This window comes from Mustelus asterias, chromosome 7 (assembly GCF_964213995.1).
Source record: "Mustelus asterias chromosome 7, sMusAst1.hap1.1, whole genome shotgun sequence".
In the NCBI taxonomy this organism is placed as follows: domain Eukaryota; kingdom Metazoa; phylum Chordata; class Chondrichthyes; order Carcharhiniformes; family Triakidae; genus Mustelus; species Mustelus asterias.
Genome location: NC_135807.1, coordinates 97,298,022 through 97,316,778, shown reverse-complemented (window position 1 = coordinate 97,316,778; position 18,757 = coordinate 97,298,022). Strand labels below are relative to the sequence as shown.

The 18,757-nt window shown below is 40.2% G+C and overlaps 1 protein-coding gene across 1 annotated transcript in view; it reads left to right on the top strand.

The window, feature by feature from the left end:
• The window catches only part of vps41 (VPS41 subunit of HOPS complex), a 169,899-nt gene extending 155,483 nt beyond the window's left edge, over positions 1 to 14,416 (top strand). Inside the window, exons 25-29 of the mRNA XM_078216544.1 lie at positions 692 to 828; positions 3,357 to 3,456; positions 6,502 to 6,546; positions 10,374 to 10,453; positions 13,096 to 14,416. Coding sequence (XP_078072670.1) covers positions 692 to 828; positions 3,357 to 3,456; positions 6,502 to 6,546; positions 10,374 to 10,453; positions 13,096 to 13,155 — 422 coding nt within the window. The 3' untranslated portion in view covers positions 13,156 to 14,416. The remainder of the gene's footprint in view (positions 1 to 691; positions 829 to 3,356; positions 3,457 to 6,501; positions 6,547 to 10,373; positions 10,454 to 13,095) is intronic.
• The last annotated feature ends 4,341 nt before the right edge of the window (positions 14,417 to 18,757 follow it).

The following is an 18,757-nucleotide window of genomic DNA, read 5'->3' as shown; positions in this document are numbered from 1 at the left end:
AATTTGCCCTCAAGATGAAATTATGGTCAAATGCATTGTGACTTGAGTTACTGAAGTAGCTTCTCATTCACTCTGATTTCCATAAGTTCAGATGTAATCAATAAATAACTTTGAGATCACAAGCACCTACCCTAGCTTTTTAAAACACAGGGTTTTATTGTATCCTGAAATGTATATAATTAGACTGATAATGGTATAATTAGAATCCCTCAGAGTAAATACTGTTATACCATAACCCATTCAGATATAATACATGTAGTTATGCAGAAGTCTAAATGCCTAGCATTGGCTGTGAGTGAACATAGATAGCAATATTGGGGTTGCCCCTATCTTGATAACTGGGTGTCAATTGACAGAGAAAACTTCTGGATCAAACTTTACAAGATATGTTAACTTAGTGTCTGATTCAGGTTTGGCTAATTGTTGACCTTCCTTGTTTCAGCTACATTTGAGGAAAATGGGAATTATGGTATTATTCCAAACGGTTGCTAATTGTGGTTTCCAAACTAGGCTTTAAGAGATTTCATTACTTTAAGAGTACTAACATCCTATAGGGTAGGATGGGATTGAGAGGTTGGAATTCAGCACTTAGATAAGATGTTGATTTGGAGTTGAGAAGTACGTGAATATTGTGCATTGTCCCAGGCCCTGAAACTGCCTCCTAACAACAGCTTCTCTTCTACCTCCACAGCGTTTATAACTGGACTGTTGAACAATATTGGGACACACGTTGATCCTATCCTCTTGATTTACCGAATAAAGGAAGGCATGGAGATCCCTAACCTGCGGGACTCGCTAGTGAAGATCCTTCAAGATTATAACTTGCAGGTCAGTTTCAGTGGGAGAGATAAGGGGGATTGGAGGAAAAAGAGCAAATATAGCATTGGGTAGAATTTCCACAGGAGTTTGACGGAAGAAGACGGAGAGATGGAAATGCAGTGGGGCCTGTGAAGAGGGGACTGAGAAGTGGGAAACTAGATTTCACATGTCAACTCCCTGGCCCCGTTCTCAGCAATCCACAGTGCCCATGGTAATATCACTTGATATAAAACCATGATCCAAAAAATGTCCAATTTGACCCCAGTAGGTAATCCACTAGTATATATTGAAGGTCTTAGGGAGAACAACATGCTGTAAGCAACATACTCGGGCACTATTCAAGTGTAAAGCTGGGACTGAATATACCATGAGTCATTTTGCTAGATTTTTTTTTACTTTTTGCCCTCCTGTGTTCCTCGGCACAATAAGAAGTTTAACAACACCAGGTTAAAGTCCAACAGGTTTATTTGGTAGCAAAAGCCACACAAGCTTTCGGAGCCCCAAGCCCCTTCTTCAGGTGAGTGGGAATTCTGTTCACAAACAGGTCATATAAAGACACAAACTCAATTTACATGAATAATGGTTGGAATGCGAATACTTACAGCTAATCAAGTCTTTAAGATACAAACAATGTGAGTGGAGAGAGCATCAAGACAGGCTAAAGAGATGTGTATTGTCTCCAGACAGGACAGCCAGTGAAACTCTGCAGGTCCAGGCAGGCTGCTTACAAATAGTGTGACATGAACCCAATATCCCGGTTGAGGCCGTCCTCATGTGTGCAGAACTTGGCTATCAGTTTGTGTCTTTACATGCCCTGTTTGTGATCAGAATTCCCACTCACCTGAAGAAGGGGCTTGGGGCTCCGAAAGCTTGTGTGGCTTTTGCTACCAAATAAACCTGTTGGACTTTAACCTGGTGTTGTTAAACTTCTTACTGTGTTTACCCCAGTCCAATGCCGGCATCTCCACATCATTCCTCAGCACAAACCAGGAATCAAGCCTGGGACCTTCTTAATCTGTGTGGAGTTTAGCAACTTTTTTTTATGCATCTTCACACTTTTTCCCTTTGGCTAATAGTGGGGAGGTGGTGGAAGGATTCCCAGCTGGTTATCTGTCTGTCGAACTGCATCTTGAATGCTCTTTCCATGGCCAACAAGTCCCGACTTGAATCCAGAGCTTCCAGGGACATTACCATTGTCCACAAGATGTCCACAGCCACTGACTGGCTGAACTCGATGAGATGTTGTGAAAAACCAAAACAAACTGCTGAGGACAGAGGGTGTTTAAGCTCAAGAGTATCACTGAGGGGCAAGTAGAGTTAAATAGTGAAATCAATGGAATCAAAACTCAACTCCTTTTATTTTAACCACCGAGGCTTTTGGAGCGTTTGAGGAGATGTGGACCCATAAATTATAACATGTAAATGAGGCATTGTTGATGATAGTTTGATAGCGAGTTTAAGTTAACGCTATCCTACATGGGTTTCCCAAACCCCTGGAAACCTAACAGCTGAGGGCAGAATGGATTCAGGAGGTTCTTGCTTTCTATAGTCCTGCTTGTGCGCCATGAGGAGCAAATGTGTCCCTCCCAGCCCCGCACTCAAATATTCTGCGAGGGTCAGTCAGCCTTCAGCCCCCACACCCTGGCTCCTCATATATATCATGGCACTCCAAACTAGTCAGTGCATTAGGACAAGAGTGGTCATCTGATCTCATTAGAGATGCCAACATTTGTAAAGAGTGAGGCAGTGCAGCAGGTTTTAACACATGTATTTTTGTAAGTGACTCCATTTTTAATGGTTTTGGATTTTTGGGTTTATCTAGTCAATAGTGGAGTTCAAATCTCAACGGAATGAGCTCCTAGTGAGTAAAGGTTCTTGCAAGTTTTTAATAAATTAGAAGCTTTTGAGCTGACTGTTACATGGTTCCTGGTTTTCTATTAACTAGTGCAGTGTAGTGTCAATTTACCTTTGAATCAATTTGGTTCAAGCCTGAATGGTGCATAATCTAGAGTAACAATTCAGTGTAATTCTCAAAGGTGCCTTTTTTTGGTTGAGATGTTAGATTAAGCCACCATCTCAATCCACCCCCCGCTCCCCCATTCCCAGTGGCTCATGTGAATTTAGAAGATCCCATGGCACTATCTGAAGAACAGGGAATTGTCTCTTTGTCCTGACCCATGTTCTTCCCTCAATCAACACCACCTAAAACCGATAAACCGGTCATTCAACTTATTTGTTGTTTATGGAACCTTGTTTTTTGAAAACTAGCTGCTATTTTTCTTTGTGTCCCTCATGAATTGGCTGCAAAGTATTTTGGAATATCCAAGGGACATAGGTTCTACATAAATGCAAGTTCTTACTTTACTGTTATCCAACAGCAGTTTTTGTTCCATGACAAGAGAATAACACAACCTCTCTCTTTACCTCCTCACCCCACATGTCCCACCTTGGTGGCATCTTAATAGGAAATTGTCTTAGATAAGAGAATATTTATATTTTTTATTGTTACAGCTGTACTTGTTTTTTTTCTCTTGCAGATTTTGCTGCGGGAGGGGTGTAAAAAGATTATTGTTTCTGATTGTCTGACATTGCTGAAAAAAATGCATAAAACCCAGCTGAGAGGAGTTTGCGTTGATGGTAAAATAAAATTTTGAATCTATCCATTCAACAGAGTTTGCTGCATCTTTAGTGTACAAGTGAAGCTATAATTAAAATTGTGCTGACAGTCAATGTTGTTGAATATTTCTGCTTTATCCTTAGAAATATTCCGTGGGGAATTACATTTTCACACTGAATAACTATTGACTCATCACACAGTTCAATCTTCAATAAATTGTGTTCAAAGTTAAAACATAAATTTAACTCGAATGATGAAACATCACGGTCAATACAGTTAAATTTAAAAATCTGCTTTATAAATGGAATTTGACTTTTTCTTGCTACTTTCTCGGGGTCTCTCCTGCTTTTAGTGTTTTGAAATTATTGTCCGTCAAATTAAAGAACGAGTGACGGTGTGGGTATAAATGTGGCACAGGGACATAAAGCAGAAAGTAGTGGTGAAGGGCATCCTTCAGACAGAGGGCAATATACCATGGGGTTTGCCAAGTGTCGGTATTAAGACTCCTGCATTTTTGCTGTATTTTAATGATCTGGACAGTTACAGAGGGCATAATTCAAAGTTTGCAGACATCATTAAACTCAGATGTTGCAAACATTAAGGAGAATAGTAGTAAACTAAAGGAGGGCATAGACAAATTGGTGCAATGGACAGACATGGCAGATTATATTTTATATATACTTTTAAGTGATGCACTTTGGAAGAATGAGATACAATAAAAGGGAAATTGTACAATTTTAAAGAATGCAAAATTAGAGACCTGTGGCTCTACATACATCTTTGAAGGTGATATGACAAGTTACTAAGGCTTTATAAATACAGCAAGAACACAGAAGCAAGGTCGTTAAGCTAAACTTTTAGAAACCATTGGTTAGCCCTCAACTGTAGTAATGCCCAATTCTATGCACCACAATTTATAAACAATGCAAGGGTTTGGAAAGGGTGTAGGAGAAGTGATTTGCTAAAATGGTACCAGAGCTCGGGGTCTTCAGTTATGTGGAGACACAAGAGAAGATGAGATTGTTTGTTAGAGCACAAACGTTAAGGAGTCATTTAACAAAGGTCAAACTATGAAATATTTTAATGGAATGAAAAGGAGAAACAGCCTCCAGTGGCACAAGGGTTGATAACGAAAGAATGCAGATTTAAGATAATTGGCAAAAGAACTAGTGAGGATTTTTTTTATATGCAAAAGGTTATGATAATCTGGAATGCATTGCTTGAAAGGGTGGTTAAAGTCGATGTAGTAGTAATGTTCAGAAAGGGATTGGATACATATTTAAAAAGGAAAACATTGCAGTCCCATGGAGACAGAGAAACAGAAATATTTATGGCACTGTTGGGGGCCATTCAGCCCATTGTCTATGCTGGCTGAAAAAAAAGTTATCCAGCCTCTCCCACCTTCCATTTCTTATTTTAAAGCCCTTTAGGTTTAAGCACCTCAGGTGAATTTCCAAATATTGTTCAAATGCAAGTGTAGATTTCTGCCTTGACCAACCTTTCAGGCACTGAATTCCATGTCCCACCACCCTCTGGGTGAAAACCTATTCCTCAATTCCCCTCTAATCTTTCCACGGATTATTTTAAATTTGTGCTCCCTGGTTACCGATCTTACTGTGAACAAAAATAAATATTTTCTCATCATTTTGGTATGATAAGTGGCAAGTTACATACAAGCCACACTAATGCCAGGCAACGACCATCTCCAACAAGAGGGAATCCAACCATCTACCCTTGACATTCAATGGCGCCACCATTGCTGAATCCCCCACTATTAATATCCTCAGGGGTTACCATTAATCAGAAACTGAAATAGACCAACAATGGTGAGTAACTCATCTCCTGACTCTCCAAAGCCTATCCACCATCCACAGGCACAAGTCAGGCTGTGATGCAATACTCTCCACTTGTCTGGAGTGCAGCACCAGCAGCACTCAAGCTCAACACCATCCAGGACATTGCAGCCTGTTTGATTGGTATCTCATCTAGCACCTTGCATATTCACTTCCTCTATCACCAATGTGCAGTGGCAGTAGTGTATACTATTTACAAGATGCACTACTGCAACTCACCAAGCCTCCTTTGACAGCACCTTCTCAAGGACAGTGAGGGAATAAATGGTGGCCTACCCAGTGAAACCCACACATCATGAAATAATTTTATAAAACTATCTCAACCTCTCAATCCCTAAAACTAAGCCCAGAACTGAGAATGTTCTTGTTATGTTGGCTATGTACTGGCTCAAAGGGTTCTCCTGAATGTATTCTAAGAATTCTGTACCCTCTGTACCTTTCAGACTGATTTTTATCTCGGGCAACATGGTGGCGCAGTGGTTAGCACTGCTGAATCACAGCCAGGGACCCAGGTTCAATTCCGACCTCGGGTCACTGTCTGTGTGGAGTTTGCATGTTCTCCCCGTGTCTGCGTGGGTTTCCTTCAGGTGCTCTGGCTTTCCCATACTCATGATGTGGAGATGCCGGCGTTGGACTGGGGTAAGCACAGTAAGAAGTCTCACAACACCAGGTTAAAGTCCAACAGGTTTATTTTTCATGTATGGATTCTATAATTCTAATACTTAAGCAGAGGAGGAGCACTTTTTAAAAGCCAGCACAGATACAATGGGCCAAATGACCTCCTGCTATGGTATTTGCTACCAAATAAACCTGTTGGACTTTAACCTGGTGTTGTGAGACTTCTTACTGTGCTTTCCCATACTCCACAGATGTGTGGGTTAGATTGATTGGCCATGCAAACTTGCCCCTTAGTGTCAGAGGGACTAGCAGGGTATATACGTGGGGTTACAAGGATACAGCCTGGGTGGGATTGTTGTTGGTGCAGGCTCGATTGGCCAAATGGCCTCCTTTTGCATGTATGGATTCTATAATTCTAATACTTAAGCAGAGGAGGAGCACTTTTTAAAAGCCAGCACAGATACAGTGGGCCAAATGACCTCCTGCTATGTAATGTAATTCTGTGAATGATTGGCTTGGGGCCAGATAACTATTCTTTGATAGAAATGATGTCTTGTCAGCAGAATATACAATAATCACTCTGTTTTCTTGCAGAAGAGAATATTTGTGAATCATGTCATTCACCCATATTGCCTGCAGGTGGGTAACATAAATGGAGAAAAAGGCTTGTAAATCTGGAAAAATACAAAACACTTTGTCGTGCTCTTTATGTGGTATAAAGTAAAACTCGGTGAACTGTAATTTTACCTTTATTCAGCAGCAGGATGCATGATACAGCAGTTCAGTTTAGTCAAAGTACCTTTCTGCAGATGTATTTCTTTTAGCTTTCTTTTCTTCTCTTCATTTGATGTTAAAATCATAACTTTAGTGTTGAATTACTATTTTCACTTAGCATGAAGAATTAAACATTTACCCCATTCCTTTCCCCTTTTGGGTAAAGAGAACAGCCCTGTGAGTCAGTGGAGTTTTCATTCATGTATTGACTTATCTAAAATATTCAATCTGGTATATGTCTGTAGCTCAGGAAAGAATATTTATTTTGTTTATGGCATGCAAACTATTCTGTCTCAAATTCTTTCTCAAACCGCCGTAAGTGAAATAATGTTTTATTTTCACTTTCTCACTATTATGAACAATGCAAATTGCCATTTGACCCCACAATCAGTGGCGTGCTAGTCTAGTACCATACCTACTGTTTTGTGACATCCAAGTTCAGCCTGTTCTGTCTACCGGACTCAAATTACAACAGAAGCTATTTTATGACTTCAGTTCAGGGCCTTATTTATAAAACCCCTTTCATTACTAAGAATATTTAGGATTGAGGTGTTTAAACGTTTGAAAGGATTGGATCGTGTAGATGGATCTGCAGATCAAGGAACCCTTTCCTTTAGTGGGAGAAGTCAAGAATGAGGGGTCATCATTGAACATTAGAGCTTGACAATTTAGAAAGGAAACAATAGATGCAAATAGAAATTTGCAATTCTCTACCCCAAAAATAGTAGATTCTAAGGCAGTGGGAGCTTTCAAAACAGGATATTCTTATTACTAAGTTAAGGTTTAGAGGAATATAAAGCTAAGGCAGATGTAGGGGGCCAGAGTTTGGTATCCCAACATGGGAAACTGTCAGCGGGGAGAAAAAGTGGTGGGCAAGAGCTAGTTCTGAAATTTCCATCCCCATTCCTGTTGTGTGGTATGTCTAAGTATACCGGGTACTGGTGCATGTGGCAAATCCACAAACAGCAACTCTAATGCAGACAGCTCCATTGCAGCAGTGGTGATTTGCAATATTCGTGGAATCGGACTGGCTTCTGAAAGATCCCCAAAATGGGAGACGTGGTTCATGTCAATTCAAGGGTGTTGTGAACCACACAGAAAGCCCGTAGTGGAATCGGAAACCTTCTGATAGGTAAATTCAAAGGCTGTGGCTAACTTTACATGTCATAGTATAATGCTGTTTTATAATTTGTGTGGTTTTAATATGGTGATTGATGATAGATGCTTTGTTTAGAAAGGTAAATTTACCAGCATTGTGAAAATGGAAGTCTTCAGATACATTAGTTTAAAGTGCTTTTCTGCATTGAACAGTATTGAGAAATCGATTTAACTGTGTCAATAGCTCCCTGTACTGGATTTCTTTTCATTGGTTGACAGGTCAGCCATCTGTTTAGCCTTTGAAACCGTGCAACAGGTCTGTTAACTACTTCAAAAGCTTTAATGTATCCAGCTCCAGAGGTTTTGTTGACACAATGCAATGGAATCTCATTATGGATGCTTGGCTGAGCTCCAAATACCACTAATAGATTCAGCACAACAGGGATTGTTGATACAGTTGTCCGGGGGAATTTTGAGATTTTGTTTAGATTGACAGTTTTATAAACTCCTAGAGGATTAGGTTTTAAGTGTTTTCTAAATGGCTGTTTGTTTAATTTGAGTTTCATAAGCATGTCAAAGACTTTCCAATATTATTGGGCTCATGAATTCTGTCCAAAGTGAATATTGGTTGATTGAGCTGTGGGAGGGCTATGAAAGGGCATGTGAAGATATTTAGGAACAGGAGAGTATAGAGGGAGTAGGGGATGATATGGGAAGTGGCAGATGTGAGTGAAGGCATGAGGGCTAGGGTGTCTATCATTGGTACAGAATTAGACCAATGTCCTAGCGAATGGAGGCAGGCCTTCTAACCTGTCCATCTTAGTATCTGCCCACTTGTCTTCCTGCCTTGCACCTGTTTCAAAAGACAGCAACCCTGATTCCAGCCTGTCCCCACCACTCTACCTTGAAAGTAGTGTGGGTGGTAAACCACTTGATCTGCAATTGCCACCTCAGAGGAAATTTCAGCCTCAGGAGTTGAGGCACAAATCAACCAAGATCTCATTGAGTGGTGAAGTAGGCTTGCATGGCTGGCTAGAGTGCTCCAGTTACGATCCCACTCCATTATTAACAATGGTGTAAAATTTCTGAGTTTTTACATGATTAATGTTCATAGATGTTCAATTGTGTCTGGCACCTTGCTCATGTTTCGGTGGTGATTGCAATCATAGCCTTATCTGACTCGAATGGTAAATGGTATCAGACCTCGTTTCCTTTAGCCCTTTAATGATCCTTTATTGGGCCAGTGATTCTTGGCAATTGAAGTTTAGAATTCGAAATGGAATGATTGCTAATCACTTTCCTATATTTGGAACACCTCCATGTACAATAACGCTGCTTCCTCTAATTAAGCATCATTCGGATCATTTCCAAAATATTTTCCCTATTCCCATCTTTACAGACCAAAAACTTTGCTAAAATATAAATGTACAATTCCTGTTGCTTTTTTTAATCTTAAACTAAGTCTTGATTGCCTCCCAAAGACTTACTATCATCCATATTTATCTAACGCACCTTCATTGGCTGCTGGTTACCTTCCTGCCTCTGTTTAGAAATTAGCATTGCATATGCTTTCTCCTATCTTTGTGTTCTCATCATATTTTTGGTGAATCTCTTAAAGTGTCCCAAGTTTACAAGTGAACAAAGGTCCCAGATGGCCCGCAAAAAAGAAAAGTCAGTGAAGTGTCAAATCTTTATTCTCTATTATGGTCCCATTCAACTTTGACAGATTTCCTTTGTGTGGTCTGGGTTACTACGTAGTATTCATCATGTCTGGACAATGAGAGTGGCTTAATAAACTTTGACCTAGTTTTTTTCAACTCCTTGGGACATCAAGTCAGGGTTCCATAATTCAGTAAGGTTTGCTATCTTGGTGTTCAGGTATTATAATGCTTATCTGCCCAAGGTCAGCTCATTTCTCCACACCTCATGGTCTTGCTCTTTCCTCTTCAGTTGATTCATAAGTGCCTCCCATTTTCAATTTCAATCTGCAACATGACTAGGGAAAATAACATGAGAGGTAGTTTCCCTTTGTTTCCTTTGAGCACTCATGAGGAAGGCACAGATCCTTTTCCCAAAGGATCTGCTGCTACCTGTAAGCAGCCGTTATCCTCCCAGGTTCTAGCTCTTCTGCCATTACCACCAAAAATCCACTGGCTGCACCACTGGCCATGGTTCGTAAACCTGAGCATAGGACCTTTATCTGGGTCTGAGATGACTCTCTAACAGGCAGGTCCAACTACCCTCAGATCTCAAATAAGCTTGCTACTCTATTTTCCTCATACCCTTCTTTGTAGCATTGTTTTTTACTGTACTTCGAGTAAGACCTTTTAATGTATAATAAAACAGAAAATGTTGGAAATACTCAGTGAGTCAGACAGCATCTGCGGAGGGGAACGGAGTTTATGTTCAGTCGTGATTATCCGTCATCAGCACCTGAGACATTAGCTGTGTTCCCCTCCACAGATACTGTCCGACTTGCTGAATATTTCCAGCATTTTCTGTTTTCATTTCAGAATTCCAGCATCTGCAATACTTTCCTTTGTACTCGTGTCCATAGTTTCTTTAAATCAATATTTTGTGTTCCCTCATTTTAGACACTGCAAAAACATTCAGTGTGGTGGTCTTTCACTGCAGGCACATGTTTCACAAGGATTGCCTTCCAGCTCCTGGCATGGTATGTTGTTGTTAGCTTGTGTAGAGCAATAAGAGTTATGGAATTTGTGTGAACGTTATTTCCAATTTTTCTGTATTGTAGTTGGACTCTAACCCTCCATTACTACAACTTGTGATTGATAATAATGATTCGAAGATGGTTTCTTTTCAGACAAAACTTGAGAAGAAAATATTCTAGAACTGAAGCAGGAATGTTTTTCCATTTTTATCCAGCTGCAGTGAGAGGTTCTACATATGAACATACGAATAAGGAGCAGGAGTAGGCCATTCAGCCCCTCCAGCCTGCTCCACCATTCAATAAGACCCATGGATGATCTCAACCCCACATTCCTACCTACCCCTGATAACCTTTCACCCCCTTGCTTATCAAAAATCTATCTAACTCTGCCTTAAAAATATTCAAAGACTGCTTCCACTGTCTTTTGAGAGAGTTCCAGAGACTCATGACCCTCTGAAAGAAAAAATCTCCTCATCTCTGTATTAAATGGCATCCCTTATTTTTAAGCAGTAACTCCCTAGTTCTAGGTTCTTTCACAAGATGAAATGTTATCTCCACATTCACCCTGCCAAGACCCCTCAGGATCTTGTATGTTTCAGTCAAGTCTCCTTTTCTAAACTCCAGCGGGCACAGCCTACCCTGTCTAATCTTTCCTCCTAAGACAACAGCCCCATTCCAGATATTAGTCCAGTAAACCTTACATTAAGTACTATTTGACATCTAGATTTAAGTTTAAATGTTGATAACAAGGTGTTCTTTGTTTATAGTTTATAATCAATATATATTTGCTCTTGTCTTACTGTATTTTCTAAAATCAACTTTGAGCAGAAGAGTTGACTATCAATCTACATGTGTTCCCAAAAGATCTTTCGTTTGTCTCCTGAGATTTGTTTCTGTGGCTTCTTTCATCTGGAAAGTTTTATCTCATCTTCATATTTATAACCAAAATGAAATCCCTTGTGACATTCTTGTATTCAAACATGAAAAAGCAAGCAGGAAAATGAGAATGTGTACAATCAGTCTCTGAAAGGGGATTAATCTGCTTAGGCAGCAAGGGTTGACTGACTGCATCAGGCTTGAAATATTTTATGGGGGTGAAATTAATTTTGGGCTGATAATGCAAAATAAATGATAGAGAATTGCAGCAAACCAGCCAATTTTCTTTTCCACTGAGCAACAGCAGCACCAACTTAGATTTATATAACACTTAACATAATAAAATTTTCCAAGACAACTCGCAAGAAAGTTATCAAACTAAATACTGAACCACATAAGGAGATAGTGGATAGGTGACCAAATACTTGTTCAAAGAGATAAGTTTTAAAGGGCATTGTTAAGTAAGAGAGAGTGGCAGCGAGACTTAGGGAAGTAATTCCAAAGTTTGGGGCCAAACCTGAGCACACAGCTGCCAGTGGTGGAGTGAAAGAAACTGGATATGCACAGGAGAACAAAGTGGAGAACCTCAAGAGTGTTTAAGAGTGTGGTAAAAGCTGGAGGAGCTTAAAAACATTGGAGGAGATGAGGCTATACAGGGATTTCAACACAAGGATGCGAGTTGTAAATTTGAGGAATTGCTGGACTGAAAGCCAACGTAAATCAACAGACACAGGAGCCGGGGAACAGGACTTGGTGGGATATTGGCAGCAGAATTTTGAAGAAGCCGAAGTATCCAGAAAGTGGATGATGGGAACCAGCCAGATGAACATTGGACCAGTCAAATCAGGAGTTAACAAATTCATGGATGAGGGTTTCAGCAACTGAAGAGCAATATTATGGAGGTGAATATTATGGGGCGGCACGGTAGCACAGTGGTTAGCACTGCTGCTTCACAGCTCCAGGGACCTGGGTTCGATTCCCAGCTTGGGTCACTTCCTGTGTAGAGTTTGCACATTCTCCTCGTGTCTGTGTGGGTTTCCTCCGGGTGCTCCGGTTTCCACCCACAGTCCAAAGATGTGCGGGTTAGGTTGATTGGCCAGGTTAAAAATTGCCCCTTAGAGTCCTGAGATGCGTAGGTTAGAGGGATTAGCGGGTAAATATGTGGGGGTAGGGCCTGGGTGGGATTGTGGTCGGTGCAGACTCGATGGGCGAATGGCCTCCTTCTGCACTGTAGGGTTTCTATGGTTTCTATGATTTCTAAGTGAACTAGGTGATGGAGAGGATATGACATTGGAAGATCAGCCCAAGGTCAAATAGGATATTGAAGTTTCAAACAGTCTGGCTCAGCCTCAGACAATGGTCAGGGAGGGAGATGGAATCCCTAGCTTGGGAATGAAGTTTGTGACAGCTGTTGAAGACAATGACTTTGGTCTACCCAATATTTAATTAGCTCAATATTATGTTGCAAAAATATTGCAGAAAGAACTCGAGCTCCATGAAACAAGCTCTTTATAGCAGAGTTATTTTTACAAGCAGTTCTGCATGCTTGCAGTTTCCTGCACTGGTGTTAAGGACATCCAATTTGCAATGTGTGATATACTTAGTTAGGCATGGAGGAAGTGCACTCAGTCACAAGACATGTCAAAGATGTTACGATAATGGTTACAAATTTCTGTAATGTTTTCAGTCTTCTCATACCTAAGGTAAAATGTTACTTCAGCTTTGTTGTAGGAGCAGTACAGATTAACATATTTTTTCATTTTAAACAGTTCTGTAATATCTGCAGTGCAAAACGTAGAGGACCTGCCAGTGGATTGAATGAGGCTTAAAACATGAGATGAAATTGACTGAGGACCACGAATTTAAAATGGCCGAATTGTTGTAATATAAGGCGTTTTCTGTCAAATATCGGCTTGCTTCTTCAAAGCTTGTACTTGTGTGAATGTCAAATGCCACCCGTTAATAAAAGTTACTTTAGAATCATTCAACTTGCGGAAGAGAAACCACTTACTGAACCACATGTAACTCCTTAAATGCAGTAAGCAGGCGGTCTGTTTGCCTTTTACACATTGACTTTGACCTTTTCACAGGTAGATAAACTACTTTCCAAAAGGTTAGTGCTTGCTAAAATTACAGCCTAGTTAAAATGTATTTACCTTTGTTTTTGTATATTACAGTTATAAAGAAATCTGAGCTTCTGATTTACTCTGAGCTGCATGTGATACTGTGCAGAAGTGGTAATTGTGTATTAAATATCCTGTGATAAATAACTTATTTCATAAATTCCAGACTGACAATGGTTATTTTCTCGTTCAGGCTAACATAATGAAGCACACTTTGCAGCACTCACTGATGCATCCTCCTCAGGATCTTTCCCTGTATATTTAGAGTTAAGTATTACATAGAATTAAACTGAATTTACAGCTCAAAAGCGAGTTATTTAGTCCAAACATTCCTATATCAATGTTTAAGTTTCACTGGAACTTCCTCCCATCCTTTCTATACTAACTATATCAGCATTACCCTCTATTCTCTTCTCTTTCATTTGCTTTTTTAATCTTCCCTTAAATGCTCCCCTTATTCACCTCAACTAATCCTTGTGGTAGTGAGTCCCACATTCTGACCACTCTCTAGATAAGGAAATGTATTCTAATTCGCTTCTTGATTTTTTGATGACTATCATATATTGACATCCTCTAGTTTTCCTTTTCTCCACAAATGGAAAAACACTCTGGGGATGAAATTTTTCCATGACCCTGCAACAGGTTGAAAGGCGGAAGATGGGGAGAATTCAGCAGGAGTCCAAAAATCAATTTCACACCGGCATGAATTTCCCACAGGATCTTCTACTGGTGCATCGAAAATCCCACTGAAAACCAGCGTGAAACAGATTTGCATTTGGCGAATGGGATGCAGATGAACACCAGATTGGAATCTTCACTCCCCCCCAGCCCCCAGTCCTGATTCTCCATAAGACTTATCAGTCCAGAACATATCTGGAGCAACATGACATGCAGAAGTCGGGATTCAATGCCTGGGGCTACCTCCAGGGTTTGGGATGGAGGCCGCCAGCAACCCTGGAACCCACAGTAGTGGATTGGGGAAAGCATCTACAGGTGGGCCTTCCAGATTCAGTGTCATGGGGAGGCCCTTCCAGCCTCAGAGTGTCCCTGGAGATCGATCTTCTGTTTCAGGAAGTCCATCTTCTTGCCTCAGAATGTTCCTGAAAATCTTTTTTATCAAAAAGTATATCTTCTTTCGTCAATGCTAGGTTGATGATGTTGGGCACCTTTTCGATGCCCGGATATGATGGCAGACCATGCCTGCCCTGCCATGGAATATGGATGTATAACTAATGAAGTCGGGTACTGAAGATATGGCATGGTTTCCCGCAGTCTCAGCAGCAGGAAATACTCCATGTTCCTGTCCCCGCCACGGGACAGGATAATTTTAAAGATCTCTATTAACCATTGTCAGTCTATTAAGTCAACCCTTGACCATCTCAAGAGTCAAGAGACTCAGCTTGTTCATCTTTTACTGATGGGCATAACCTTGCATTTTGGCATAATCCTTGTAAAGATATTTTTGCAGCCCCATCCCACACAGTGCCTCTATACTGTTTTCATAATATGGCGACCAGACCATGTAGAGTATTCCATGCACTCTAGAAACAAGATGGTGCCAGCATGAGGTGACTTCTTGCAAACTGTGTCCAGCACAACTTCTAATTCTATCTTATAACCTCATTCTATGCTTCTAAAACTTCATTCTAACTCCCTAACAATGCTCTAATTCAATCTCTTACTTTCTCTACACCCTAGCTATGACTGTAACACTACATTCTGCACTCTCTCATTTCCTTCTCTATGAATGGTACGTTTTGTCTGTGTAGTGCGCAAGAAACAATACTTTTCACTGTACTAATACATGTGACAATAATAAATCTAATCAAAAACGAGGGTTAAATAATTTTGGGGTATCTTCTCCTTTCGCTTCCATCCATCAAGAATTAAATGGTAGTGTTTGATTAGCTTTGATGTGGCCATATTACCTTTCACCACTTCTTTCAGTGACTTGTGCATTTCGAGCCCCAGATCTCTTTGCTCCTCTGCCTTTTAGAATCTTACTTTCTTAGTGACATGTGACCTTATTTTTCTTACCAAAATGTAATACCTCACGCTTATCTGTGTTGAAACTTGTTTGCCAGGTATTTGCCCTTGCTGCAAGATGATTAATATCTTGTAATTTGCTGTAGTCTTCCTCAGTTTTAAGGATTTCTTCAATTTGTCTTATCCGCAAATTTGGAAAAATAGTGCTTTTGACACCAAAGTCTAAGCCATTGACATAAATTATGAACAGTGGTCCCAGCATTAATTCTTGTTTTTACCTTCTGCCACTCTGAATAGCTATCCTTCATTCCCCCACCCCCATCCTCAGCTTTCCATTCTGCTACTTGTCCCTTGTTCAATTGGCTAGATGGCTAGAATGTGGTGCAGAATGACGCCAACAGCGTGGGTTCAATCTCCATACCAGCCTAGTAGTTCTTAGAGGCGTGCCTCCTTTGTCTTACTCTATGCTTAATGTGGAGTGGTGCCCCTCAAGCTATATTACCATTTGTCTCTTCCCCCTCTAACAGAGAGAGATGCCTATGGTCCCTTGTGGACTATGGCTAATTACCTATTACTCCTGTCTCTGCATGCACTTATTCATCGGTCTATTACCTGGAACCTTAATGAAGATCTTATGGAAATTTAGGTAAATTATTTCTACTGTATTATCTTTGTCTACAGTTTGTAACCTATTCAAAGAAGTCAGTGAGGTTGATCAAGCAAAACTTTCTCTTTTAAAATTTATGCTGATGTGAGAGCTGAAACATTAATCAGGTGAGTAGTTGGTGAGCATTAAGTTTTTTTTTCTCTAAACAGGGATGGTGTCGTTTAAATTTGTACTGTGGAGATCTAAGTATAGCATTAAATGTATAGCTTAACGAGGTAACCACTCGATGTAACTCAGATAATCACTGAGTGATTTTTAAAAAAACTTAAATTAGTTAAATAAACCACAGAAGAGATGGCAGGGCAGGGGACGTATTGCAGCTGTAGCATGTAGGAGCATCCATACCAATATATTACGCTATTCCATGTGCTTTAATTTTGCACAATAATCTTTCATATGCGACGTTATCAAAAAGTTTCTGAAAATCCAAATACTGCACATTCACTGATTCTCCCTTATCTATTCCGCTAGCTACATCCTCAACAAACTCCAGTAGCTTTGTCAAGCATGCTTTCCCTTTCATAAATTCATGTTAACTTTGTCTAATCCCGATATTTTCTAAATGTCCTGTTGCATCCTTTATAATAGACTCGAGCATTTTCCCCACTGCTGATGTTAGGCTAACCAGTCTGTAATTCCCTGTTTGCTCCCTCCCTCCTCTTTTAATAGTGGGGCCACATTTCCCACACTCCCAATTGGCCAATACGGTTCCAAAATCGACAGAATTTTGGAAGATGACAACCGACTCACCTCCTGTTTTGATGGCCACCTTCTTTGATACCCTGGGATGTAGATGTTCAGGCCATGGGGATTTATTGGTTTTCAGTCCCATTAATTTCTCCATCACTCTTTTTTTGGTAATATTGATTTCCTTCAATCCTTCCTCATTAAACCCTTCCTTCCCTAGCATTTCTGAGATGTTATTGTGAAGATGGAACTAAAGAGTTTAATTGCTTTTCCATTTCCTTGTTCTCTAATATAAACTTTCCCACTTTGGGCTGTAAAGGACCTGCATTTAACTTCACTAATCTTTTTCTTTTTACATACTTATAGAAGCTTTTGCAATCCACTTTTATGTTCCTTGCATGTTTACTCTCATACTCTATTTTCCCCTTTTAATTCATCTCTTGGTCCTGCTTTGCTGAACTCTAAACTGCTCCCAATCCTCAGGCTTGTTACTTTTTCTAGCAACTTTTTATGACACCTCTTTGGATCTAATATCCTTAATTTATTTTGTTAACTACGGTTGGGCTACTTTTCCTGTTGTGTTTTTGCACCAGTAAGGAATGTATAACTGTTTCAGTGCATACATTTGTTCCTTAAACATTAGCCATTGCCAATCCACTGCCATGCCTTTTAATGAAGTTCCACAATCTATCTTAACCAACTCACATCTCATACCTTCATAGTTTCCTTTGTTTAGATTTAGGACCCCAGTTTCAATTGAACTTCTTCACTTTCCATCCTAACGAAAAATTCTATCATGTTATGGTCACTGATCCCGAAAGGATCCTGTATAGTAAGATTATTAACCACTTCTCATTGCTCAGTACCAACTCTAGGATAGCATGTTCCTGGTGGTTCCTCGATGTACAGGTCAAAAAAAAACTTGTACATTTTCCAAGAATTCATCCAGGACACTGTTATTGCTAATTTGGTTTGCCTAGTCTATAGATTAAAGTCACTCATGAAGACTGTAGTGCCTTTGTTAGATGGATCTCTAATTTTCTGTTTAATGCCATCCACTATCTTACCACTACTGTTTGGGAGGCTACAGACAACTCCCACTAATGTATACCACCTTGTTATGGTCCTAGTTGGTGTTCTAACTGGACTGGAGGATCCCAGAATAGAACCCTGGCTCAAAAGATCATGATGTGGAGATGCCGGCGTTGGACTGGGGTAAGCACAGTAAGAAGTCTCACAACAGGTTAAAGTCCAACAGGTTTATTTGGTAGCACAAGCAACAAGCTTTCGGAGCACTGCTCACCTGATGAAGGAGCAGCGCTCCGAAAGCTTGTGGCTTGTGCTACCAAAATAAACCTGTTGGACTTTAACCTGGTGTTGTGAGACTTCTTACCGTCAAAAGATCATAACAGCTTTGTTTAATTTATGGTTTATCGAACATAGTGGAAACTGAACCACAGGACCACTAATTAGTTTTGAACAAAAAACATTTATTAAACATTTTTAAAATGGATAATAATACAATACTCCTCTACCCCTTTATCTTGACTCTTACACACAGGTTTAAGGTTACTATGGATGACAAAATAGATTTGAAGCTACAATTGTCTCATCTGCACCAAAAGTCAATATTAGCAGATTTCTCCTCCTCCCAGCACACGCCAATGGTAAGAACCTGAGAGATTCCTGTCAGCTATGTAATGGAAAGATAATTGAAGCCTCTACCATCACTACCCATAGCACCAGATACAACATGCATGTAAGAGTGCACGTTGCCGCAGCAACTTGGACTTCCTGAGTGAACTGTAACACACCATCACCTCCACACACCTTCATAGAGGAGGTGATGACTTTCATAGCGTCTTTGTTTGCCATCAGTCTAATCTCCCCAAGCCACTGCTCCTCAAGTTGTTTCCACACAGGTGTGGCTGGCATAACAGACTCACTATACTGTATACCAGTGGGATT